The 21,693-nt window shown below is 54.4% G+C and overlaps 1 protein-coding gene across 3 annotated transcripts in view; it reads right to left on the minus strand.

The window, feature by feature from the left end:
• CACNA1C (calcium voltage-gated channel subunit alpha1 C) overlaps nucleotides 1-21,693 on the minus strand; it is a 466,008-nt gene that overhangs the window by 160,852 nt on the left and 283,463 nt on the right. For all 3 annotated transcript variants that reach the window (XM_027093450.1, XM_027093449.1, XM_027093448.1), the window contains exon 5: nucleotides 20,111-20,250. In XM_027093450.1, coding sequence (XP_026949251.1) covers nucleotides 20,111-20,250 — 140 coding nt within the window. The remainder of the gene's footprint in view (nucleotides 1-20,110; nucleotides 20,251-21,693) is intronic.

The raw sequence follows: 21,693 nt of genomic DNA on the forward strand, positions 1-21,693 counted from the left end.
GTGGACTTACGGGGACAACAGGACAGGGTATTTCGTGTGAGAACAACGCTGGAAGATGTCGTTCTGGAAATCCGGTCTCTCATTTGCAGTCTGTGCAGGTGACCTCCTCTTAGGGGATGAAACACCCTCCCGCCCGGGAAGCCCGGCTGCCAGGTCTTCCAGGGAGAGGGGGCTCTGGGGAGCGGCTTTGCTAGATGCTGGGATTAGGGAAGGACGGAGAAAAAGCTGAGCTGGCACGCACGGCCTTTCCTCTTCTCCCTCCACGTTGCTGTAAGGCCTGGACCACTGTCTGCATTCCTGCTGTGCTCAACTTGAGAATTCCAAGTTAGGAAAGACTTAGAGGGTCTGTGTACGTAAATCATGGTGTTTTCTCTTAGAAGATCAAGAGGAACCATCAGTTATGGAAAGCACGCCTGGCATCTTCCTTCAACAGTGTTGAGATTGGCCTGGAAACGTTGGCTGCAGGTGGTGCTGGCCCATGACGGATGCATGGCTGTGTTGAGATTGGCCTGGAAACGTTGGCTGCAGGTGGTGCTGGCCCACGGTGGCTGCATGGCTGAGGGCTCTGGTTTCATCAAGGAGCATCTCGCCCAGCCCTGCTCTGGTGACGGGTTGCTCCGCTCGAGCCCCAGGAGTAGAACCGAGAAGGAGGGTGGCCATGACTCGATGAGCAGGACCCCGAGAAAAGAGGACAGTGAGACTCGTGGGGCTGAGCGGCGCACGCAGGTGTGTCTGAGGCAGAGCCGGGCTTGCATTCAACTTCCAAGTCACCTGGTGTAAAGGGGGAGGTAACCCCAGATCAGAGGTCTTTGCAGACATTGTTTGACTTCATTGTTCAGATTCCACGTGGACTTAGAGCTTTTTGGCTGGCGGCTACGAAGGCACATTTCATGTCCCAATGATTCGGGCTCCACGGTTCCAGCCAAGTGGTAGGAAAGCGTTGAGAAATGACCACGGAGGCCTGATCGCAGCTCCACAGGGAGTGATACTGAGAATCGCTGAAGGGGGGTGGGTCTGGGTTCGGCAGGATGGTGGTGGGTACAAACTTCTCACCCATGGGGGCTAAGTTGGCCAGAACAGGAGGAGGACGCTGGGGCCACCGGCCTCGATGCGCGTATTTTCACTTACACACAGTCATCTGTTGAGCTATGTTCCACGGGCCACCTGCTCCCCGGGGCCAAACATGAATCAAAGAACCTCATAATCGGTACAGAATCTCAAACCACTTGAGTGCTTTCAAGGAAGAGAGAGGGTGTCACGAAGGCCCCCCTGTGGCCGGAGGGCGGAGCAAGGTGTCCTCGGGGCAGTGACACGTGAGCCGGGGGCCGAGGACGAGGTGACGAGGACCTGGCCGGGTGGGCAGCAGGTGGGTCCAGCAGGGGGGCTTGTGCCTCCCCACGGAGAAGGCCATCTGCCCGGCTGAGCAGGGACACCTGGCCCCCCACCGTCTGTCTGCCTCATGCTTCCCTGGGCTTTGTTCTGCCTCTTAGAAGAAATACCTGGAAGATCTGGGAACCCAGCCGACCGCTTCTGTGTGAATTGTGAGGAAGCCGACGTCACTTTCAGAGAAAACGACTCGGGCAGCACAGAGGAAGGCGCTCCCGACGCCAGCGTCCTCGAGTGTGAGGTGGAGGTGGAGCCCCTCCTGCACCGTCCAGAGAGGAGCCGCGGGGCCCAAACGAGGAGGGTCCTGGCGTCGAGGAGGATGCCGCAGACCCAGGGAGCCCGGATGGACGGGAAGTCCCTGCAGCCTCACACCCGGAAAAGCTCTTCTAAGACGGGACGACCCCGGGCCAGATGCAGCAGCGTTTTCCCACGGAGCTGCAGCCCCACCGGCCCCTCTGCTGTCGGGGGGCCCAGCGCCCCTGCTGCTCTGGGAGGCCTCAGTCATGGGGCTGTCGCCGGAGCCGCGTCACGTCCCTCTTTGTCAGGTGCAGTCGGTAAAGCCCCAGATACAGAAAGCACTCCCGCTCACGGGTGCACGGACTACAGCTCTCTTTACCAAGGTCTGACTCTGCTTTTTCCCGGACACGGCATCGCTGCAAGGGGATCGCTCCCCAAGGGGAGCCCTCGTCTCTCCTTCCAGCAGCAGGAAACGCCCCCCGCAGAGTCCTGCCACCATGTGCCCAGGGGGGCGGCTCAATGGCAACCTTCCCCCTTGATGGCGGGCCATCGTCACCACGCGGACGGACCGAGCTTGCAGCCTCAGAGGTGCTCACGGCTACCCGCTGGCCGACTCACGCCTTTGCCACTGACATCACTGTTCTCGACAGGCTCAACGCCACCGATTTCTCCCTTCTTTCCAAAACTCTCTCGTCCTTGTCTCCGTGACGCGCTACAATTTCAGCTCTTCCCACTGCACAGCTGGTTTTATGTCTCCCGTCTTCCCTCCCTCCCTCTGGACTTTTACTCTGGGGAATATTACAAAGACGAAAAGGATGCAGTCCCTGCCCAGGAGGGGCATCAGCTAGAGAGGAGGCAAACATGGAGACAGCTAATCGCAGAAGTGGGTGACAGTGGGCCTAAGAATGAAGCCCAGGACTTCCCTGGTGGCACAGTGGTTAAGAATCCACCTGCCAATGCAGGGGACACGGGTTCGAGCCCTAGTCCAGGAAGATCCCACACGCTGCAGAGCAGCTAAGCCCGGGCGCCACAGCTACGGAGCTTGTGCTCTGCGGCCCACGAGCCGCAGCTATTGAGCCCACACGCCACAACTAAAGCCCGCGCGCCTAGAGCCTGTGCTCCGCGACAAGAGGAGCCCCACTCGCTGCAACTGGAGAAAGCCCGCACGCAGCAACGAAAACCCAACACAGCCAAAGTTAAAAATAAATAAATTAATTAATTAAAAAAAAAAGCGAATGAAGCCCAAAGAGCCATGGATGCACAGAGGAGGGAGAGGCGGCCTTGACCTGGGAGAGCAGCAGACGGTTCCCTGAGGAGGGGGCGTGTGAGCCATCAGGCGTGAAGCTGCTCTCTGCCCCAGTTTGTCTTCCATCCTCTGTGTCTCTCTCTCTCAACTCTTTCTGTCTAAATTCTCTCTCTCAGGAAATCCATTCACTTCACTCTCTCCTAAAGGCTCAAGTCACCACCATTAGGTGAGTGTGCATTTGCAACTACACAGCCTTTTGCTCTCTCTTTTTTTTTTTTGCGGCACGTGGGCCTCTCACTGTTGTGGCCTCTCCCGTTGCGGAGCACAGGCTCTGGACGCGCAGGCTCAGCAGCCATGGCTCACGGGCCCAGCCGCTCCGCGGCATGTGGGATCTTCCTGGACCAGGGCACGAACCCGCGTCCCTGCATCGGCAGGCGGACTCTCAACCACTGCGCCACCAGGGAAGCCCTGCTCTCTCTTTTGAATTCAAGCCTTGTTACTCCACAAGCTTACTGGGTCTTCCACCGGCTTGTCCTCCCAGCTCATCACACTCCAGAAACATAGCCCTGAACTCGCAGCCTCCCCTTAAAACCACTCCCCACAAGGCCCCACACTTGGCAGTCGCCTGGCTTACTTCCTCAGCAAACGCAGACCGTGCATCATCCACGGCGCCCGTCATATCTGCCCTCCCAGAGCAGCCACTGCTGTCCTCACTGTCTCCCACCTGGACTGGTGACCGGGCTTCCTGGTTCCAGTTCCCACCCACCCCAACGCATTCTGCAGCCCTGGCCCATTGCTCACCCTAAGATGTCCCTGCTCGGACACCTGCAGTGGTCCCATCATAAAAGGCAGACTTCAAACCCCCTTCTGCTCGAGCTGAACACAGTAGGTGCTCAAAACTTGTTTGCAGAAAGAATGAAAACAGGTTACAAGAAGCAGGACAGGGGGTTCCAGCAGGAAACAGGCAGCTTCCAGGAGCAGGAAGGAGAGCAGTCTGCTGGGGGCGGGGCTTGAGGGGAGCAGCCAGGTGGCCTGCAGGGAAGGTCTGGGGACGTGAAAACCCTGTCATTGACTGAACCCAACTGGAAGGCAGAGGGGAGGCAGCCTTTGATGTAGCCCAGTGGTCAGCCCCACAGGCCAGAGAGCAGAGTGGAGAAGGTGGAGAGGGGCTACGACAGCAAATGGACAATGTGGGGCAGACAGGACGGTGAGCACGGAGTGGTCCGCTTTCTATGTGCACCATCATCGCTCTAGTAAACCAGGAGCTTCTGAGTTCTGTGAGCCAAGTCCTCTCTTAGGGAGGGTGATCAGATAAACGTCCTCTGATTGTAACTCACTAGCCACCTCTGGGGCCTCATCTTCCATGGTCATGCCTGACTGGAGTGAAGAAATGCATGTTGTATCAGTATGTGTGGTTGTGACCCTCATCATCATCGTCAAAAACAACATCATCATCACCATTAGCATATCATCATCATCATCATCACCATCACCACCACCATCATCATCATCATCATCACCATTAGCATCACCACCACCATCATCACCAGCATCACTAACATCATCACCTTTAATATCATCATCACCATCATAACTAACATCATCATCTTTAATATCATCACCACCATCACCACCATCATCACCATCATCATCACCACCACCACCATCACCAGCATCACTAACATCATCATCTTTAATATCATCACCGCCATCACCGCCATCACCACCACCATCACCATCATCACCATCACCGCCATCACCACCATCATCACCATCATCATCACCATCACCATCATCAACGTCCTCATCATCACCATCAACGTCAGGTTGAGATGACCAGTTCGTACTGGCTAGATATTGGAGGCATGATGAATCTCACAGATCACGTTTTGTGGCTTCATTTGGCTAATGAAGCAATGGACACTTTTAATGGCCTCACAGTATTAGTGGCTTTCAAGAGAAAACAGGTTTAGAGCTAGGAAGGCAGTGGTTTTCTCTTGGGTTAAGGAGTAAGCTCGTCACAGGGAGGTTCAAGGGTGCCTGATGTAGGGAGAAGAGCCCTGGCCTGGACGGCTCCTACAGTCTCAAGCTTCATTATTTTTTTGCCTGTTCTTATTAAGATGTCCTTATTCATTAGAGCTTTTCATTTATTTTTAATTTAACCTTTCCATCTTAATAAATTTCTGCGTCCCGCAAGTGCTTTGGTGAGCACTACCGGAGGGTTTTGGCCTGGGAAGGGGATGGTGGATACTCTGCTGCCTAATAAATTACCAACTGTAAGAGTAATTAAAATACCAACCTTCATGTTGAATTAATTGTTTGTATTAGCAATTTGAGTTGGAAAGAACTCAAAGGAAAAATATTAAAAAATTCGGATCCAAAGTGAACAAGAGCGATGGCAACAGCAGCTCCCACTTCCTGAGGACCCGGCATAAGCGGGGCACCAGGCGAAGTGCTCTACACATCATTTCATTGAATTCTCCAGCTATCTTGATAAAGATCAACGGGCCGAGGCTTGGGTACGACCGATGACTTGTCCAGGAGCTGGAGTTAGAAACCAAGCCAACTGACCCCTAAGCCCTCCACCCTCAGCCACCGTCCCAGCAGACACGGCAAATGCGCCGCAGACTCTCTGACCCTGCACCAGACAGATGCCGGTACTGATCACGGCCTCTTCCCTCTGGCCCCGGATGGGGCCTCCCGGTCCTTCTCAAAAGTAAGTCTCTCACAGCGACTCTGAGCCGTGGGAAGTGACTGGGTCATGATCTGCCGCCCCGTATGTGCTGCCTCCCCGCTGGTGACAAACTGTCTCTTTCTGCTACAGGAAAACTAGGATGCACCTGCCAATGACGTAGATGCCTGGGTCTGCACTTCTTCTTCTGTCTTAGACATTCTGGGGAAAACAATTGTGAAATATTCATCCAGAAAAGTGTAAAAAATAAAGACGTTACGGTGTATGGTCTATCACAAAACAAAGCCATGTACCCATCACTCAGATCAAGAAACAGAACATCACCCGCTCTCTGAAGCCCCACTCATGCCCCTCCAGGTACTACGCCCCCTACAGCAAGTTAACCACTGCACTGTACTTCAATAAAAGTTAAAATGTAATCCACCACATCAGTAAACAAGATCCCGAGTCTATCAATAGATGTAGGAAGAACCCATCTCATAAATTCAGCCTTTATTCCCCAGTCCTTTACATTCTTTTCTGTATTTTCCGTTCTTTTGATTCCCTGTGCTTTATTCTCAATATTCCCCCCGACCTTGCCACAGCTCAATAATTCGGTTTTCAGCTGCGCAAAATCTTTCAATCAAGTCAGTGCATTTTGTTTCTTTTCAGCCGTGCGACTTGTGGAATCTCAGTTCCCAGCCAGGGACTGAACCCGGGCCACGGAAATGAGAGCCTGGAATCCTATCCACTGGGCTGCCAGGGAACTCCCAGTTCACACTGCATTTTCATATTTGATATTGTCTTCTTCATTTCTAAAACTTACATTCGGTTCTTTTCCACATCTTCTGGTTCTCTGGAAAATTATCGACCTTGTCTTTGATCTCTTTGAATATAGTAAATACAGTTATTTTCAAGTCTATGTCTGATAATTCCAAGACCTAGATTCCCTGTGGGTCTGTTTCCATTGTCTATAGCTTCTGCTCCTTTTCATTCACGTTACCTTGTCTCTTTGTGTACCTAGTTATTTTGAATTGTGGGTTAGGCCCTATCATTGCAAAACTGTCTTTGAAAATAATTGGAGAACGTGCTGACGTTACCTTTCTCCAGAGAGGATTCATGTGTGTCTTTGTTAGGCATCTTTTCTAAGTTTTAGAAAAGGGGAGATTTAGAATATTTTGCCCAGCGATTTCTAATCGTCCTCAGCAGGACAGTTAATCCAATTACCTCACCTGCCATGTTCAGAAAGCAAAAGTGTTCCTACTGTCCCACCCCAGAACGAGGTCACTGGGCCTCTGAATATATGGACATCTTTTAAAGGGTTGGGAGATCTCTGCCAGTCAAATTCTCCTCATGTCAGACCCTGGACGGGACTCCTTGGAGTGACGTTCCTGGGGACCCACTGTGTGCAGAGTGATGCGCCTTCTTGGAGTGATGTTCCTGGGGACCCACTGTGTGCAGAGCGATGCGCCTGACAACAGGATTAAACAGGAGGGAGTCATGGTCTGGTTACGGCTCCTGCTCAGTCTCACACCTCTCAGAAAGGTGCAGAAGGTGCAGTTTTGGGGAACATTGGAAAGTGCCTCCAAGATTTGGGTGCAAATGAGATATACTCACTGCGAGCTATCAGGTTGGATGAGTCCCTAAGACAGCCCTGATGAGAGCTCTTCAACTCTTTTCGAGACAAATACCATTATACCAGGCAACTCACAGCTCCCTCTTCCTGGCTGTCCTTGAGCTGGAGTTTAACAAAGCACCAAGCTTGTTTATTGCTGACAACTTACGGCGACGCTACGGCATGAACTAACCTTTCTATGCATGTTCTTAGGATTCCAGACTGACTTATTTGCAATTTGGCTCAAATCACTAAGGGATCAATAGGGACCTTGGCAGCGATCAAATTTTCTATTAGGGAAAATCTCCAAACGTATGCTTAGTGTTTTAAAGAGATTTCAGATTGACTGGAAAAAATGCCAGGCTATTTCCTCTCCTCCACTAACAGCTGTGTGACCTTGGCAGTCATGTCACCTTCTTGGGTCTAGGTTTCAACATCTTGAAAATGAGGACATTGGATGAGAGAGCCCACTCTGGCTCTACAATTTGCTGGGTTGTTATTTTCTAAATATCTTAAGAAAGATTCTAGTACCTTTCCTTCCTCCAACTACTACTGTCCCTTATCCACAATAAGTCCTCAATAAATGTGTGACAAATGAATTAATATATAACTTGTAGAATATAACAGAGCATTATATTACTTCAGAAATAATATCGTGTATAACCTATGTAACATATGTAACTTACACCTGCTAACATACTAGTCATTCACTTTGTGATTTAGAAGTCAAGTACACTTCCACTTCCAAAAGGAGGAACTGGTATCAGATGAGCCCTTTCACCATAAACATTACAAAACTGGACAAAAATATTAGCGGCAGCTGTCTTCCAACACTGAACATGAAGTAGCTCAGGCCTGTAATCCCTGAGAGAACTGAACCTCAGAGGTGAACACAAAAACCACCCTGGTTCTCTGCAAACGGTTTCCTGACTGCAGTGCAAAGAGCAGACAGACCACTCCAGTCCCACTGGTCTGAGAATCTGGGCATCTGGCATGGCTGTGGTGGGACAGCTAGGTATACGGGGCCCCAGAAGTATGTGTAGGTGTCCCTTGTGTGTCTATGGCCCTGCCAGAGTGGAGGGATCAAGTTAACATCTCATTAAGACCCTAGACAACCGATATGCCAGGAAGGGTATATCGTAGGAGACAGGACCTTACCCTGGAGTAAGATGCCTTCTAGACCCATCCTGACAAGATGACACTGAGCTCTGACAAGATCTGAAAGGGAAACGAGCTGGGAGGTGAGGGGCCTGGGTTTTTGATCAACCTTCACCAGCAAGCGTAGAACCATAAGTTCATGGCGGGGCAGGAGGTAACTGAACTGCCTGCTGAAGAGTCAACCCTTCAGTTGAGGAAGGTGAATGAATCCAGGTCTCTACAACATATGACTCATGATCCCAGGATTCAGAACAAACCACCAGATACATAAAGAAACAGGAAAATGTGACACATAACCAATAATAAACAGTCAAAAGGGACTGAAAATGAGATAGCTCAGATGTTGGACTGAGCAGAAATGGACTTTAAAACAGCTTAAAGAATGTGTGAAGAGTTAAAGGAAAATATATTAAAAGAATGAAAGGAGTATATGGTCTTAAACATAGAACAGATAGGGAATTCCACAGACAGATGGAGACTATAAAAAGGAGCCAAATGGAGATTCTATGACTGAAAAGTAACTGAAATGAAAAAGTCATTGAATATGTTTGATGAAGATGGAGGTGGCAGAGGAAAAAGTAATGAACTGGAAGAATAATAGATAGAAATTAATCTGTGGACACAGAGGAAAAAAGACTGAAGAAAACTGAACAAAGCCTTGGGGACCAATGAGATAACAGAAAATGGCCAAACATAAGTGTAATTGGGGTCCCAGACAGAGAAGCGTGAGACTGGAGTTGGAAAAATATATTTGAAGAAATAATGGCCAACAACTTCCCAAACTTGATGACGATCTCCAATTTATGGACGAATCTGAGCAGCTCAGAAAACTCTAAGCAGGACAAATATACAACAAGGCACATAATAGTCAAGTGCTCAAAACCAAAGATAGAAAATGTAGAAACAGTCAAGAAAAAAGAAGCATATATACAGGGAACCATGATGAGGACACTGGTGACTTCTCACCGGAGACAATGGAGGCCAAGAGAAAGTGGAACTCTCTAATATTCTGGAAAAAAAAAATTCTCAGCCAAGAATTCTATATCCAGCAAAAATATTCTTCAAGAAGAGGATAAAGATATTTTCAGATAATGAAAGCTGAGATAATTCAGCAGCAGCAGACCTGTGCTCTAGAAATGCCAGGGGATGTCCTTCAGGGTGACGGGAAATGACACCAGAAGGAAACTCGGTCTACAGAAAGGATTAGACAGTCCCAGAAATGGTGAATAAGCAGGCAGGCAGAAAAGGCTATGCTTTACTTTTCCTCATAATTTACTTAGAAGACAATTGACTGTTTAAAGCAAGAAATGTTAACAGTGGGGTTTATAAGAGTTGTATACGTAGAAGGTGTGTAAGGCTCACGTAGGGTAGAGGGTTAAGTTAAATTATACTAGTGTAAGCCTCTTACTTTTGTGACGGGACACTTAAAATGTGTGAGTTTTAGTGAATATAAATTATGCTTTAATACAGTGGATTTTAAGAAATCAAGTGTGGAAGTTCCCCTTCCTCTAATCAGCCCAACTTGGAGCCTGGGGTTGGCAGACAGGGAGTTGGACCCAGACATATCAGTAGCTAAAATCTGCTGAACGCATCTTACATGCTGACCGCAGTTCTAAATGCTCTGCAAGCACTTACGTATTTAATCCTCACACCACCACCACAAGGTGAGTGCAATTTTAACCCCCATTACAGACCAGGACGCTGAGGCACACAGCTAACAGGTGGTGGCTCTGGGGATTTGAACCTAAGGAGTGGGACCTCACTGCTGGCGTACTCAGCCACTCCCTGTCACAAGCCAGCGGGAGGGGACGGACCAGGCGTCACAGGCGGCTGGGGCTCATGCCCTGCGTATCAATCACTTCCTGGGACACTGGCCTCGCTGTGTCTTCACTTCCTCTCCCCTCATTTTTCTTTCCAGTGTTTATAAAGCATGTGTCACGTGTAAGCCTAAGTGGCCTTTATTATGACCATTATTTTAAATTAGGTGACAGTCACCGGGCTGTTGGTTGTAATTTCAGGTTTGGGATTTCCAGGGAAGGGCCAGCCACTAAGGAGAATCAACAATGGGGTCTCCTGAGTTTAAGAAGCTCTGTCTCCTGTGGGACCTACACCACTGGCCACAGTCCTGGGCACAAGGTCAGTGCTTGGGAAAGAGCCCCCTCTGGACTGATTGCTGGGAGATGCCGAGGGTCACACCCTGCCCGGGACTCGGGCTAGAATTAGTGATTCCAAAGGCATTCTCAGCTTACGGCTGTTCTCTGTCATCGAAGCACAGGACAATACTGCTCAGAAGAACTTAAGGGCTGAGAGAGTTTAACCCTCTCCTTTCCCAGATGTGAAAACTGAGGGTTGGAGGTTAAAAGGTAGGTCACATGTCTGGCCAGACTCAGATCCCTGGCGTCCTCACTGCAGGCCCAGAAAAACCTCCCACTCCACCACGAGGCCCGCAGGGGCAAGAGGACCATTTCTCGTCAGCCCCTATGGCCAGGGTCCAGGGGCCATTGAGACATAAATAAACCAACACCTGAAGTGTCGCCTGTCTCTGGTCTTGAGAGCCAAGCAGGCACCTGCTGTGAAGCTGCGTCTCCTCCAATGACAGAGGCCTGCACCCTGCAGGGGGTGTCCCTGCCCTGGAAGACAGCCTGAGCCCATCTCTCTTCACAGCTCCGGGCGAAGCACTCGGGGCCACACCTGCCTGTCTGTAAGTTAGGGCTCCTGTCCTGGACCAATGGGCCGTTTAACCCGCCAGTAAAGCTCTTGGAGGCGAGAGCCTGGCACAGATGTCCAAAATTGCCTTTAGCTGGCGGTAACCCTGACATTTATCACCACCTACGTTTTGTTCTCAAATCAAAAAGGGACACTTTCCTCCTGGGGGAGTCTGTGCACCTCAGTAAACAGGAGAAGTTTCTTGCTCAGTATGATTTTTTAGCTGCTGCAGGTAGAGCACAAACAACGGGGTCTTTCCTGGTTTAGTCTCGTGCTGTCACCGATACTCAACAACTTCTCCATCAAACTCCACGGCAGCAGGACTGGAGCTTCCGGAACGAGCTCCCTGTTTAAACGAGCTTGCTTTGTTGTACTTCTTTTCTCAGGACCGGCCACTGTGGCTCATCACCGTCCAGAAACCCTCTCGTCAAGGGGCGGGTTTACAAGACTCTGTCGCTAGAAGCTCACGGGGCTTTACAGGTGAAATCTCCCCCCTTTCCATGGAATACCTGTCACTCATCCCACTTGGAAGGTAGAGAAACTGAGGCAAAGCACAGAGCAGGGAGCAGAAAGGTCGGCGGCAGAGCCGGGACTGTGACTGTTCCCTCCCAGCCCCCGGAGCCTGGGCCCCTGGGAGACACCGTCAGGGAGAGGGGCCAGAGCTGCGGGATGGGGGAGGGGCCATGGCTGTGCGCAGGAATCCCGCGTCGGAGGGGCGAGCGTGGACGCCTAGCTGCCCAGCTGCACGAGAGGGGTGCTGGGGCCCGGGCGGGGTGTGCGGGACCCCATCCTGAATCCTGCCCTGCTCCCGAGGGGCAGGCCGGCCCCAGGGAGCCGACCTCAGCCTCCTCTTCCCGCAGATGCCAACCTGTTTGGAATGTTAAGAGGCCAGGCTATGCACGGCGTCCCAGAGGGCTGCGGGGCTGGGAGGTGGGGGGCACCCACACCCCCTGGCTTTGCGTCCTCCTCGGGGCGGCTGGGAGCCACGTGTGTGAGGGGGTTCTGCAAGCTCCGAGACCACCCAGCAGGGGTCCATCGTGACCGCCGTCACCTCCTTACAGACGGTGCAGGGTCCCGGGTGCCAGGCGGCTGTGTGACGGCGAGGAAGCCACTCAGCTCGTCCAAGGCAGCGTCCCCATCTGCAGGGTGGACACTTGGTTGGACCGGATGCCTGAAGCCCCCTCCCACTCAGACACCCTGACTAGGAATCGCACCGTGAGACGATGGAAGGAATAAGGTTTTATCACTTCCTCTTTCTGTGAAAGAAGTGGTGGAGGAAGGTTCCAGAACGGGGTGGGCAGTGGCGGGCAGCCTCGGCCCGTGAGAAGAAGGGGGAGGGGTGGACCTGCGGGTGGCCCTTCTGCACACGCCCCGTCCTGGTTAAGTGTCCCTCATTTTGGATAAGGTTCCATGACATCGAAGACCCCTTTAGGACAAAAGGGATGAAAAGGTAGAGGAAGCAAAGTAGAAAGTGAGGGGGAAGAGGACCAAGTCCAAGGAGATGGGGGAGGAGGAGGGGTGGAGGGGAGGCAGGACGGCCCGGCACCGCGCGGGTACCGGCGGGCGGAGGGTGAGACCGTGGGGCAGGAAGGAGATCTGGGGGCTCCGCAGCCCAGGCCCTCCTGGTTGCAGGTGGAACAGGGGTGCAGGGGGGGACAGGCCTGTCCAGGGGCAGCGGGCTGGGCAGGGGTGAAGGGGGGCTGCAGTCCAAGGGGCTGCACACCTCTGGCTAGTGCACCAGGCCCGCCTGCGTCACGTGGGCTCTTGACGGGGTCAAGTCACGTGAACCAGGAGGACGGCGGGGTGGTGACACGGCAGCAGGAAAAGCGGCCGGTGGGCAGGAAGCAAGGTGGATTCGAGCATCTGCTCTGAACAGGGCTCTTCCCTGGGACTCGGTCTCCAAACTCTGTACATTTCAGGCCCGAGTCACTCAATTTGCAAGAATCAGCTCCGGATGGCCTTTCCCTCGTCAGCTCTGGAATGGTGAGGTGTCCTCGGATAGGAGCTGCCTGCCGGGACCATCTCTGGTGCCAGGGCCCTGCTCCGCTGCAGGCCCCGCTACCCGGCACGGGACACTGTCCCCGAGCAGGGTTTCAAACCCCGGTGGCCCAGCTTCCCAATGAGCACATATCAGGCAGGACAGCAGGACCGCTTCTGAACCATCAAAGTGTGGAAACACTCGGGAAAGTTGCTTCCGGCAGCTCTAATCTGCTCCCAGTGGGTATGATTCCCTGGCAGCCTCTCTAATCAGGGCGGCCAGTCTCACAGCCACTAAGCCCCAGGAGGGGAGCCCATTCTGGGGAGAAACTGCCTCGCAGGACGAGGAGAGTTCACCTGGGTACTTGGGCACTCGGGCGAGGTTTACAATTTTGCAGCAGGAATTCTACAGTCAAGAATCCACTCCATGAAGAACAATAAAAAGAGGGCCAGGGTCCTGCATGGGGGGTTAGTGAGAGCAGGACGCCCGGCTGGCCTCCACTGCGGGCTGGGCAGGTGGAGCGCGGAGGTTCTTTGGTCCGGCTCTGCTCCTGGCTCTGCCCAGCTGGCTGTGTCCAGGGTGGATGGGTGAGCCCCCTGGAATTTAGGGTGCACCATCCGTTCTGATATTCTTCAGGTTTCCCAGACATTTAGCTGTCTCCCTGCAGTGCGGTTTTTGAATATTTCTAACGGGGAGGAAAGAGCATCACTGCCTGGGAAAATGCCTTACTGGCGTGGCATCCGGGACAACCCCCGACCCGTCTGCTCCCTGCTGACCCTGCTTCTCACCACCTCCCCCTGTGATGGACGTATCCACGCAAAACCTCGTGCTGGACTGGGCTGGCCTGCACCGGTGGCCCCCCAAAACTAGGTTTTCACCCCAAATGTCCTTTCATCTCCAGCCCTGACCGTTCTGCATCTACCTCAAGGCTCAGCTCAAATGCTCCTCCTTCGTAGGAAAGGTCTGGACCCGTCACCGTGCCTGGGAAGCCCGCCCCTTGAGTCCATTTCATTGTTTGCGCGTGAGCCTCTGGCAAGCTTTGCTATTTAATGCTGGGATATTCTTTATGTTTAAAGTATATCTGTACGGAATCTAAAAAAAATGGTTCTGATGAACCCGGGGCAGGACAGGAACAAAGATGCAGACGTACAGAACGTACTTGAGGACGTGGGGAAGGGGAAGGGGAAGGGGAAGCTGGGACGAAGTGAGAGAGTGGCATGGACATATATACACTACCAAATGTAAAACAGCTAGCTAGTGGGAAGCAGCCACATAGCACAGGGAGATCAGCTCGGTGCTTTGTGACCCCCTAGAGGGGTGGGATAGGGAGGGTGGGAGGGAGACCCAAGAGGGAGGGGATATGGGGATATATGTATATGTATAGCTGATTCACCTTGTTATACAGCAGAAACTAACACAACGTTGTAAAGCAATTATACTCCAATAAAGATGTTAAAAAAAAAAAGTATATCTGCTTTGTCTTGACCGTGCTTGTCAGATATTTCTATTTTACATGCCTCACGTCAAGTGATGTGATGTAACAGTGGCTACCATTTAACTGAGCACATACTACAGGTGAGGCACTTTGCATGCATTAGCTCACTTTGTTTCCCTAGTAACATGTGAAATAGGTCCTATTATTATTCCCATTTTACAGATGAGGAAACTGAGGCACAGAGAGGCTGAGTAACTTCCCCCGGGTCACAGAGGAAGTCAGGGGCAGAAGCCAGACAGTCTGACCCAAGAGCTCTTGCCTGAAACCATCACGGCTCAAGTCCCTCCCAGTGCTGTCTACGTAGCATTCAATCAACAGATATTTATCGACTGATTGGTGCTGATTGTTTTCCAGAAACAGTTCTAGTCTGAGCAAAGGAAAATAGGAGGAAAGAGCCTGACCTCGCCACACGTGGCCCCTCACTTCCCGGTGAGTAAGCAAACCCTGCTTGACAAGAAGCTGATTTCTAACCTGTGTGCCTCCAGAAATAACAGTCCCTTGAGAACGAGCTAATCTCACAACAATTCATGTCCTCGGGAGCCTTTCAGGCATCCAGCACCTTGGCAGACGGAGCTGGTGTCTGTTGGTCTGTGTCCCCAGCACGGGGCTCACAGCAAGTGATCAATAAACGCGGATGGGGGCGGATGGGCTGCCGAGCCTGGCACCGGCCTTGCACGACGTCCCTGTGGCTTCTCTGTGGTGCAGCATGCCTGCTTGTCTGCACCTCTGCCGAGGGACAGTGGGGCCTCCCAAGCCCTGGGGACTCACTTCCTTTACTGTGGGAATTTGATGGAGCAAAGTGATCAAAGCTTAGCTGCACAGCGTCTCACTGAGAGCGTCAGCTGGTTTCTGCACCCACAGTGAGATGCACACCCCCCGATCCCCAGCCTCCCTGTGTACAACTCTAGGGCCTCAGCCACCCTCTCTCCTCCCTCCTGATTTCCTGGCGGCCCCTCCTCACTTGCCCTTCAAGGTCTGTCCTCCTCCTCCAAGAAGCCTGTCCTGATCTCTATCCCCACTCCCCAAAGTACAGAGTCCCCCAAAGCACACCTGTCACAGAATTCAACACGTCGTACTCAACTTTTTTTGGCACATCTCCAATTTCTGTTCTCTACCTTCATTTCTATGAACATTATTTTCTCTGACAATTCAGTCTTTTTGAGAACACTCTTAGTGTCGGACTCATTTCTGTATCTTCTGAGACAGCTAGTGAAGTCCTACATGAAGGAGGTACTCAGTGGGCTTTGCTGAAAAAAGTTAACAAACGACTCATGGCCTTGCACCCTCACAAGCACCTCTCTCCCTCCATGATCTGTGACCCTAAGATTTCAATGCCATTTAATACACATCTGGACGCAAAAAATAATAGTAACTTTTTGGGCTTGGAGTTTCTGGTCCCGCAAACCACCCAGTTAGCCTGTTTGTTACAGAAGCAGCACCTGACTATGTACCACCTATGAGCACAGCTACACAGCACACAGTTGTCGTGAAGACCAAATAAGTTAGAAGAAAAAAGCCCTTCGGAAACACTAAAGGAGGCGCCCGTGAACGGAAGGTCTTCAGTACCAGCGTCCCTTAGGGGTGGGCTGGTGTTGTGGCCCGGCCACGTGGAGCCCATGAGGGGCCCAGTCACCCCACAACGATTGACCTGGCGTTTCTGTAGATAATTGTAGAGGCTGAGGATACAGCAGTGAGCAAAACAAAAAAACGGCTGTCCTCGTGAGGCCAGGGGTGACAAGCAGATAAACGAGGGCAAGATGGTGGAGAGAGATGTAGGAGAAATAAAGGGGGGAAGTGGGCAGAGGACACGGGCGGTGGGACAGGCCCCGGAGAAGGTGCCGAGGCCGCGAGGCCAGCCGTGCGAAGGGCGCCCAGACGGAGGTCCCACCACGCGGGCGGGCTCAGGTTGCTGCGGCACAGCTGGGGGTCGCGGGGGCTGGTGGGGGGGCCGAGGAGGGCGGGGGGGAGGGGAGGCTGCAGAGGGGCTCTGTCTCTCAGGAGGTGGGGAGCCCGGAACAGTGGCACGTATTTTGAGAGGACCATTTGGCTGCTGTGTTGAGCCCCGGCTGTGACAAAGGGCAAAGGGCAAAACAGAGACTCCTGCCAGGAGGCGGCGGTGATGGTCCGGGTGAGGGGTGGTGGGCGCTGCAGTGGACACGGAGGTGGCAGGAAACAGTATCTGGAAGGTGTGGCTCGTAGGATGCTCTGAGGGCCTGGAAGCAAAGGGTGGGACAAAGAAACAGGCCAAGGATTTGTGCCTGAGTCACTAGAAGGATGAGGCTGACCTTTACCAAACGGGAAAGGCTCTGGGGGACACGGTGAGCTCAGGGCGCCGCCTACCAGGCCTCCTGCGAAGGGACGGAGGCGGCAGCGCAGGTCCGGCCTCGGAGGAGAGGGCTGTGTGCGGGCGGCAGCAGCTCGCCGTTATCACAGGCCACGCAGGAGACTGGGCGTGACCACCAGGGACCAGTGCAGAGACAGAAGAGGACCAAGGACGGAGCTGGCGCTCCCAGCAGCAAGAGGAGGAGAAGGCGAGGGAAGTCAGCCCGTGACTCCCACGAGGAAAAGCAAGTGGAGGGAGGGCAGAGCTGAGAAGGAACAGCGTCCCCAAGGCCCGGGGACGATGCGGCTCACGGATGAGGGAGCACCCGCTGAATCTAATCCTGCAGAGAGTCAGGTGAGCGGCCCCGAGACAGGCCGCTGGATTCGGCACCGCGGAGATCCCCGGTGGTCTCAGTAAGAGATGGCTCGGCGTTGCCATGGGGGAGAAAGCCGGGCAGCGGCAGGTCCAGAGAGAAGGAGGAGACGGGAGCGGTGTGGCGGCGAGGAGAACCAAAGGCTGTGGCGTCGGAGGAGGGAGGCCTCCGTCCAGGTCTGCGGCGGGAGACGTCGGTGACGTTGTCTTCCACGAGATCAACCAGACCAGCCCGGGGCACTTAGCCACCTGGGTCTACACACGTCACTACTTAAAAGGTCGCAGAGACGCTCTCCCAGGGAGAAAGGCTGGGTCGGCCCTGCCTTGAAGCCCCCGAAAGAGCTTTTCCCTTTTCACCAGTGACCCACAGAAAACAAGACGCTGCTGCTAGCTGTCTGGGAAAGCCACAGCCACCTGCAGGCCCCATGGCTGCAAGAGCACCAGCTTCACTGACAGAACGCCTCCCTGAATCCAGGGCGGGGCAGCAGGGCCTCACACCTGAGAGGCAGAGTCCCGTCCTCACCCTCTCGGTGGAGCGGCTCCCAGCCCCGCAGTGCGGAGCTGCCGTCGGCACCGCACACGGACGGCACGCGGTCCGTGAAGCTTGCTCTGTGGAGAAGCCCCGGCTACCCCACGGGATCCAGCTCCCCTGCACCTCTGATTGGGAACCTCCGCACCAGAGTCGCCACCGCAACTAGTCCTGTTAGTAACACCCCCTCCGTCTCTGAGGGACAGTGGACTGCGATCACAGCCCTTCACCTGTGCTGCTCTGTATGGACAGCACGCTTCTGTGTCCTGTCACCTTTGGGACCACGGCAGCCGCGTGACTTGCTCTGGCCACTGGCACGTGAGCAGTCATGATATAAACCGGCTGAGCAAAAGCCTAGAATACGCCTGTGTGGTCTGACCGTGTGCCCCTTGGCGAGAGCTGCCCCGTGCCGTGAGGGCCACAGGCACGCACGCTGGACGCTGCCTCAACCTGGGCTCTGGGATGAGGTGACGACGGAAGCTGGTCCGGCCCGGAGCCCTCATGCAACACGAACCAAGGATGCGTGATTCTTGTTTTCAGTCACCGAGAGTTTGGGATGGTTTTTTCCTGCAGCAAAAGCTGCCTGGTGTCCTCTCATTAGAGTTTCAAGCTCCTCCAGGGAAGGGACCATGCTTATTTTCATGACGCGTCCTCACGCCCTGCACGGTGCCCTGACGCTGCGGGCCCTAAAGAGCGCACACACAGCATCACGCCCGTGGTAGCGTGCTGGGTGAACGGTGGGCTCAGCTCACAGTCCCTGCCACCGGCGCGTCCGCTGTACCACATACTAAACCCCTAAAGTCTTGTGTGAACCGACTCCCGCCCTGCCTTCTCATTCCTTGAGTTTGGCCTATGGAGTGATGGCTGATTGACCAGGAAAGGCCAAATAATTCAGGCTTTGCAAACAGGCCCCGGGTCTCAGCCGCCACGGACACTGTCGCCATTCTTAGTGCCCAGTGGTTAAGGCCAAGCAGAGGGGCCACGGTCTACACTCGCCGGGAGTTAACACAGGCCACCGCTGCCCGGGGACCCCCACTCTGCCCACCCAGGGAGCTCCCGCCCCGAGCAGAGACCAGGCGAGCATCAGGCAGGAGTCAGAGACAACACAGGGCACAGCTCTGGGCTTCAGGGGGCTTATAAGGTAACCGCAGAGGCAGGACACGCCTGTAAGCGTCTAAGACGCACGCATTCTTTACGGGAGGTCACGCGGTGCCGTGGGGAGAGTTGGTTTCACTCAGGAGGCCTGGTTCTCTCTGCTCTGCTGTGGTCAATTCAGTTACTCCGGGAGGACCTTTCCACTATCCTGCGTGGGTGCGGAAAGCACTGGACAGGTCGATACAAGATCCCTCCCTCGCGTTCCCACAGTTCAACACCCTGAGAGGTTTCACCCACTGAGTGGCGGCCGTGCAGGTGGACAGGTGGGCGTGCAGAGGCCCCCTCTACCTTCCTGGCCTGGCCCTGTCTCCAAGCTCGTCTGGCTGCAGCCCGCTTCGGGGGTCTCCTCCACCTCGAGTTAGGGCCCAGACCTGGTCACGCTGAGCGGACGGTGACACGTCCCAGCACCCACGTCCAGAACCAGGTCAGTGAGCCCCAGCCGAACAGCAGCGGCAGGAGGTCCGGAAGCGGACTCAGCCCGGGAGCAGGCTGGGCCGGGATTTGCCGGGGCGGATGCTGGGAGCCCGACCTTCTGTGTCCAGGGCTGGGGGGCCCTCCGCCATGGGGGGCTGCTGCCGGAGAGGGAGAAGGGGCACTGTCCCCGGGCCTGTCTCCAGGCCAGCGCCCTCCCCCCTCAGGGAAAAGCAGTTCTCACTCTGACAGGCGGCGAGCCCAAAAATAGGGCTTCTGTGGCCGGAGATGCCCCACGTGACGTGAAAGGAGGAGAGGGCTGGCAGAAGTGGCAAAGCAGAACTTCCTGAACATGCACGGATGCTTTTTTCGCCTGGGCACAAACGAGCGGCCCCATAGAAACCGACGTGGTGCCGCAGACACAAGGGCAGGAAACCGACCACCGTTCTTTGGAACAGTACAGACAGCAGAGATAATCCCATGGGCTCCCATGCCCTGGGAGCCTGGGGAGCAGCTCACTGCTCTTCTGCTGCAAATGTATGTAAACCCCCAGCCCCGGCCGGGGTGGCGGACGGGGCTGCTCAGATGGCCGCGGGGCTGTTCTCTGTGCAGCTGTCTCCACCAGGCTGTGGATTCCCCAGGCGGTCACAGGAGCGGGGGCCACGGTGGGTTTTAATGACTCACAGCAGAGCTGGGACCTTTAGAGCAAAGGAACCTATTCAAGAAAACCCTCCGTGTATGTGAAATCGGGTTCCTTGGCAATTCAGGTTGGGGGGAGACTGGGGGACGGTGAGGAGGTCACGCGGCCGACAGGCCCAGGCTACTTACTCGGGACCCCAGACACCAGCCGCAGAGGCCGCAGCACGCGGAACGCCCTGAGCGCCTTCACGTCGAATCCAGCTCCCTTCCCTCCCAGGGCGTTGGCCCCGTCGGCTTTGGTGGCTTGCTCTAAGATTGCACTGAAAAGCCTGCAAGAGAAGGAGAGAGGGAGTGTCAGGGTGTTCTGCTGGCCCAGCGGGGCTCCGAGTCCTCCGAGGGACGCTGGGAGGCGAAACGTGCAGGCACCTCCAGCCACGATCGGTCCGCTGTGCGGGAGGGTCCGGGACCCCCATCGGATGACGGTCCCTCAGGGCAGGTCCCGCCTGCCCTGTGCTGGCATCGAGCGGGCTTCGCGGCACTGGCAGCCCAGGCAGGGCATCAGGCAGGTGGAGGCTGCCGCCAGGGCCCGTGCCTCTGCCCTCCCAGCGTCCTGGCTCCACGTCCCAGCTCCTCCCGACGAGCCCCTGGCTTCGATCTGAGCCTGGGCACAGACGAGTGGTCCCACAGAAACCGACGTGGTGCCGCAGGCACCAGGACAGGAAACTGACCACCGGCCTCGGACCCTGGCAACATCTGTCATGTTGGAGTGACGGGGACAAAGGTAACAGACACATGTTCCAGAGGGGACAGAGGAGCGTTCCAGACGGTTCTGTCCAACAGAAACGGTGCAAAGCACAGGTGTGGGCCGTGTGTGCAAGGTAGATTTTCCAGTAGCCACGCTAAAAAAGTGAAAAAGGAACAGGCGAAATGGACGGTGAGGATAGATTTTATTTAATCCAGCACAACCAAAATAGGATCACTTCAGCTGGAATGAAGAGTTTTGTTTTGTTTTGTTTGTTTTGCGGTACGCGGGCCTCTCCCGTTGCGGAGCACAGGCTCCGGACGCGCAGGCTCAGCGGCCACGGCTCACGGGCCCAGCCTCTCCGCGGCATGTGGGATCTTCCCAGACCAGGGCACAAACCCGTGTCCCCTGCAATGGCAGGCGGACTCTCAACCACTGCACCACCAGGGAAGCCCAGTAATAGAGTTTTTAGTGAGATGTTTGTCCCTCTGCGTTTTGCGCTACATCTTTGAGACCTGCTGTGTGCTCTACACACACAGTGCATCTCGAGTGAGCGCTCAGTGGCCACCGCAGCTGGAGGGGAGGGTCCTGTAGAAAGAACCCCTCCTGAGAAATTTTGCTGGAAAAAGGTAGGAGAAGAGAAAAGGTAGTTCCTGCAAGAGGGCGTGGAATCGTTTTGCTTGTTTTTAAATGAAATCATGTAATAGAGACAGACGATGGGCAGTAAAGAAGTGAGGGGACAGTGGCTGGAAGGGTCGTACCCCTGGTGGGCAGGAGGGCAGGATGCCCACAGAGGGGCACGAGCCCAGTAGCCAGGACGGTTCATCACGGTCCCGGGGAGGGAGGTGCATTGTGGGTTCAGATGCAGGTGTGGGAACAGACGGAAGTCCTCTTCTGACTGCGCCTCTCTTCTCAGCGAATCAGGTAGCAAGCCATCAGCTGGAATGTGAAAGGGGAGGGAGTCCTGGAAGCTTGAAGGGTGAGGCAAAGGCATAAAGGGGTCACAGAAGAAAGTGTGGTGTGAATGGAG

The sequence above is a fragment of the Aethalodelphis obliquidens genome, unplaced genomic scaffold, assembly GCF_003676395.1.
Source record: "Aethalodelphis obliquidens isolate GAN/ISIS:26980383/991018 unplaced genomic scaffold, ASM367639v1 scaffold83, whole genome shotgun sequence".
Taxonomy (NCBI): domain Eukaryota; kingdom Metazoa; phylum Chordata; class Mammalia; order Artiodactyla; family Delphinidae; genus Aethalodelphis; species Aethalodelphis obliquidens.